The 5758-nt window shown below is 35.6% G+C and overlaps 1 protein-coding gene across 2 annotated transcripts in view; it reads left to right on the plus strand.

Moving 5' to 3' along the window:
- LOC133639087 (glutamine synthetase-like) overlaps positions 1-884 on the plus strand; it is a 20231-nt gene extending 19347 nt beyond the window's left edge. For both annotated transcript variants that reach the window (XM_062032223.1, XM_062032222.1), the window contains exon 7: positions 435-884. In XM_062032223.1, coding sequence (XP_061888207.1) covers positions 435-744 — 310 coding nt within the window. In that variant the 3' untranslated portion in view covers positions 745-884. The remainder of the gene's footprint in view (positions 1-434) is intronic.
- The last annotated feature ends 4874 nt before the right edge of the window (positions 885-5758 follow it).

The following is a 5758-nucleotide window of genomic DNA, read 5'->3' on the forward strand; positions in this document are numbered from 1 at the left end:
GTGTGTTCCCAGGTGCAGCCCACACCTATCAGTTTATGGTTTGCGTAAAGGCTAACTTGTTATTTTCCTTTGTAATATCTGCCTACTGAGCCTATGATGCTGTTAAGTTATTGTGGCTCAATTTGCCTTCATTTTTTTTTATGTTACTGTATTATTATTTAATATATATTGTTTTAGTTGCTTAAGAGATATTCCTGGCTCTGAATTTGCTCATTGCTATTTTTATGTTTTTGTGCATTATTTGTTGCCGTCATCATTAAACGAACAGGTTACTCATCAGTTACTCAGTACTTGAGTAGTTTCTTTCACAACATACTTTTTACTTTTACTCAAGTGAATATTTGGGTGACTACTCCTTACTTTTACTTCAGTAATACATCTCTAAAGTAACAGTACTCTTACTTGAGTACAATTTCTGGCCACTCTACCGATAGGTACATCGAGAAGGCCATTGAGAGGCTGAGCCGAAGACACAAGGAGCACATCATGCTGTATGACCCACGCGGCGGTCAGGACAACATGCGGCGTCTCACAGGTCAACACGAGACCGCCAACATCAACGAGTTCACCTCCGGCGTCGCCAACCGGGGCGCCAGCGTCCGCATTCCTCGCCAGGTGGGCCAAGAGAAGAAGGGCTACTTCGAGGACCGCCGCCCCGCGGCAAACTGCGACCCTTACCAGGTGACCCGAGCCATAGCCAGCACCTGTCTGCTTGATGACGTGGAGCAAGTCAAGGACACTTAGATCCGACGGCAAGTCTCAACCTTTTGTCTCTTCTAGTGAATCTACTTGAAGGAATTGTGATGTCATGTGTTTTATGTACTAATTATAGTAATAAAGCATGCATTAAAAACCTCGTATGAGCACAACTTGAAGGCACGTGTTGATTCCTGTGTAAGATCCATGTTTGTATTAAATGCTATATATTTATCGTTGGCCATTAGCTATTTTCTATTATGAAAAGTGGGAATTATAACTCTGATAGACGTTTGAGTTTGAGTTTATTTCCAACATGCGAAGCAGACAACATGATGCATCACACTGCAAAAAGTGAAATCTAAGTAAGATGAAATATGTCAAATAAGGGTGATATTTGCTTATTTTCTGTCTGATAAGATCATTCTTCTCACTAAGCAGATTTTACGTTAGAGTGTTTTACTTGTTTGAAGTGTTTTGGTCCTAAATCAGGGGTCACCAACCAGATGAGTAGCCCGCTGGCCTGTTCTAAAAATAGCTCAAATAGCAGCACTTACCAGTGAGCTGCCTCTATTTTTTAAATTGTATTTATTTACTAGCAAGCTGGTCTCGCTTTGCCTGACATTTTTCATTCTAAGAGAGACAAAACTCAAATAGAATTTGAAAATCCAAGAAAATATTTTAAAGACTTGGTCTTCACTTGTTTGAATACATTCATACATTTTTTTTTACTTTGCTTCTTATAACTTTCAGAAAGACAATTTTAGAAAAAAAATACAACCTTAAAAATGATTTTAGGATTTTTAAACACATATACCTTTTTACCTTTTAAATTCCTTCATCTTCTTTCCTGGCAATTTAAATCAATGTTCAAGTAAATTTTATTTTTTTTATTGTAAAGAATAATAAATCCATTTTAATTTAATTCTTCATTTTAGCTTCTGTTTTTTCGACGAAGAATATTTGTGAAATATTTCTTCAAACTTATTATGATTAAAATTCCAAAAAAAAATTCTGGCAAATCTAGAAAATCTGTAGAATCAAATTTAAATCTTATTTCAAAGTCTTTTGAATTTATTTTAAAATTTTTGTTCTGGAAAATCTAGAAGAAATAATGATTTGTCTTTGTTAGAAATATAGCTTGGTCCAATTTGTTATATATTCTAACAAAGTGCAGATTGGATTTTAACCTATTTAAAACATGTCATCAAAATTCTAAAATTAATCTTAATCAGGAAATATGACTAATGATGTTCCATAAATTATTTTTTTTAATTTTTTCAAAAAGATTCAAATTAGCTAGTTTTTGTCTTCTTTTTTTCGGTTGAACTTTGAATTTTAAAGAGTCGAAATTGAAGATAAACTATGTTTCAAAATTTAATTGTCATTTTTGTCACGTTTTCTCCTCTTTTAAACCGTTCAATTAAGTGTAAATATCATGAATTATTAATAATAACATAGAGTTAAAGGTAAATTGAGCAGTGTGTATCAAACTGGTAGCCCTTCGCATTAATCAGTACCCAAGAAGTAGCTCTTGCTTTCAAAAAGGTTGGTGACCCCTGTCCTAAATGATGTCAGTAAGATATTACAGCTTGTTGCTGAGATTTGATGAGCTATATTGAGTAAAACATGCTTGAAACTAGAATATCAACTGTTGCAAAGCTGTGTCATCAACACTCACAAGTAGAAAACTACTTCTTTTACATAGCAATTGCTAAAACTTTTGTTCACTTCCTGTTCTCCATTTATTCACACTATACTCCATAGGTAATCACAATAAAAATAAATGACTAATACTCGGTGAAGTAAGTTACATTTCATTAAGTGAGATGAGTAAGATTATTTTGAAAATTAATGGATGGATGAAATAAATTCAGAATGTTTATCATGCTTCTTCTTCTTTGTACTTTGTAAACACTTTAAGTTTGAAGAGTTTCTTGAAGTGGATCATATTGTTGTTGATAATAGAGGTATATTATTGGTATTAGTTATTATCAATAGTGTTGTTTCTATTGGTATTTGTATTGCTCCATTTGTAGTGTAATAATGCTCATTGTCATTTCTGTATTATTATTTATTTTGCTAACTGCTTCTTTGCTATCACTTTTACCATCATATTTGTACATATCCTATTTGCTGATGTTGCTCTATTGTTGTTGTTGTGTTTGCTGTTGTTGTTGTCTCTCTGTCTAATCCCCCTCTTGTCCCCACAATTTCCCCCTCTGTCTTCCTTTTTTTCCTGCTCCGGCCCGGCTGCACCAAATGATAATATAAATACATTTAATAAAGTCAAATACAAATAAGGCAACAAGAGAAGTATCCTACACTTCTCTTTTGTACTCATGGTCATCCTGACCAATTTTCTCTCAGCAGCAGGTGATAGCTTGCGTTTTCTTCCTGATCGTGGCAGTGACAAAACTGTGCCATGCACTTAGGAAAAATTGTCTGCACAGTTGCTCTTGGGACCTTTTAAGCTGCTTTGAAATGGCTCCAAGTGACTTTCCTGACTTGTTCAAGTCAATGATTCGTTTTTTCCGATCTGTGCCGAGTTTCTTTGACTTTCCCATTGTGGCGTTTGTACCCGAGTCTAATGACTGCCCTCACATGAGTCCTATTAAAATGTGCTCAGAGAAGTCAACAGGTGTCGTCAATCATAATCACTCACATGAAGTTAAGAGGCCATGCCATGAAGCTAATTTGTCAGACGGAATGTTTGTTATATTACTCATGTTATAGATCACCTGTGTCAAACTCAAGGCCCGGGGGCCATATCATTTTATGTGGCCCGCAAAGGCCTGGAATTACCAAGCGTCTACTTGTTTCTAAACGTAGTCAACTTTCTATTTTGACAGAAAAAAAATACATGTACTGTATGCGATGTCATATATTTTAAACTTGATCTAATATTGCAACAAATATTATATCATCACACATTCCAAACACCAAAATAAGTACTTAAATATCTGCTTGACTCGTGATTTTGAAGCAACTTATCCATCAAAGTGTGCAAAGTCGAAATTATTTTTCAGTAAAAACCGGTAGCTAGGGATGATGTTTGATAAAAAATTATCGAGTTCGAGCCCATTATCGAATCCTCTTATCGAACCGATTCCTTATCGAATCCAGATAAGTTGTTGTATATGGAAAAAAACACAATATTTGGTTTAACAAAAGCTCACTTTTATTTTACAAGAAAAAAAAAAGAAAAACAAATATTGACTGTTACCCCCCTAAAAAAAATAAATATTGACTGTTGTTACCCAAAGTATATTAAGTGGGATTTTTCAGAAAAACAAATATATACAGTAACACAAAAACAACTTGTCTCTGTGATCACTATAGGTGTATAAATAATAATATAGTGAATAAAATCAGTCCCTTGGGCACCAAACTGAAAATAATACAGCTCTCCAAAAAGTGCACTTCTGCTGCTATCGGAACATACTAACTACACACACTATGACACTAAGAACACCACAGTCATCAATCAACAATTCTTCCCCCCTTACATGAGAGCGAAGCCTGGCAATAATTGCATATTGCCTGTTCTGCCCGCACTTTACGTATTGAGGTTACACAGCTTGGCAGACAGCTAACAAACAATCCAAAGGAGATTAATCCATTCAGGCTCTTTACTGTTGTTGATCTTGCTTTGTCTTTTCCTATCTTTACTTTTGTCTTGCACTGGACTGTTTTTTTTAACTGAAATACACACAATGACAAATGTATAAACTATGTGATTCAATTAACATACTGAAATGTAATACACAATATGTAAATATTAGCTTCACACAAATCTACAGTACTATCATCAAACAAATACTTCTGAGTGTTGAAACTATTTCAATGGTGGAAATACACAACTGGCAGCCATTTTAAGTCCTCAAAACATCCATTGAAACACTGCACAAAAATCGTTTTTGAATAAACATCTTAGTATCAAACTTAAACACTTTCCAACTTAATATTGAGTTACATAAACAAGTTAAACAGTTTACTTACAGACTTATCTTTTCCAAGGCTTGTAAGAGCTAACACAACTTGTCTACTTCTCAATTGTCTCAACCCGGAAGTGCCCAAACTAATGACGCGTAGTATTTTCATATCGCCACAAGGTGTCAGTAAGAGTCTACAATCAAATGGGCATAACATTGCAGGTCCCACATGGCATTTCCTGTACATGGGAAGGGATTCGAATAAAGAACCAACTCTTTTTCTTTACTATAGTGGCCTCGATATAGGGAACCGGTTCTCAAAAAGGGATTCGAGTCCATGGAATCGGTTCTTTTCTTATCGAACAACCGGGAGAACCGATATCGAACATAATCCCTACCGGTAGCTCAGTTGCCAGAATGTTACCATAAAAAAAACACAAAACAAAAATGTGTGTAATATTGGTTTTCCATTGTGGAGGTCTTGCTCCTCCGGGTTCTCCGGACCACCAATGACGGACATGACAGCCGTGTTCATCTTTGCGAACAATGTTTTATTTTTCAATAAGTTGTCCTTCTTGTGCTTTCCAGCCACGTTAAAGTCTCTCTCGCTCTCGCTCGTTCTCCACCATCAACCACCTCCTCTCCTGCCTTTAACAGAGCGACAGGTGATCAGACAAACACTCACAACTGTGTCATCTGCGCACCTGTCACTAATCTCGAAGCCGATCCTGACGCACCCCGCTTCACTGCAGGTCCGCAGGCCACCCCCCCACCCCAATCCCGTTTACAGTAAAACACCATAAAAACGACCGTAGATTTTACAGTAACACAGTGGTACTGTTTTCCTATTTACATTTACATTGTAAAAAAAACATTGTACATTTTATGGTCAAATTTCAGCAGCTAAACTTTACTCTAAAATCTACATATTTTTCTTACATTGTATATAAAAATAAATAATTGTGTCATGACGCAATTTAAAATGTATATATTATTCACTGTTACAAGTGACCCCCAATGAAAAGCAGTTTGACACCCCTGTTATAGATCGTTCTAATGAGCTACTCTAACGATGCCACAAAAAAAAGGATCAGCATAGAAAGAAATAACATTTTATTATACAAATG

Source organism: Entelurus aequoreus, linkage group LG21 (genome assembly GCF_033978785.1).
Source record: "Entelurus aequoreus isolate RoL-2023_Sb linkage group LG21, RoL_Eaeq_v1.1, whole genome shotgun sequence".
NCBI classification, from domain to species: Eukaryota; Metazoa; Chordata; class Actinopteri; order Syngnathiformes; family Syngnathidae; genus Entelurus; species Entelurus aequoreus.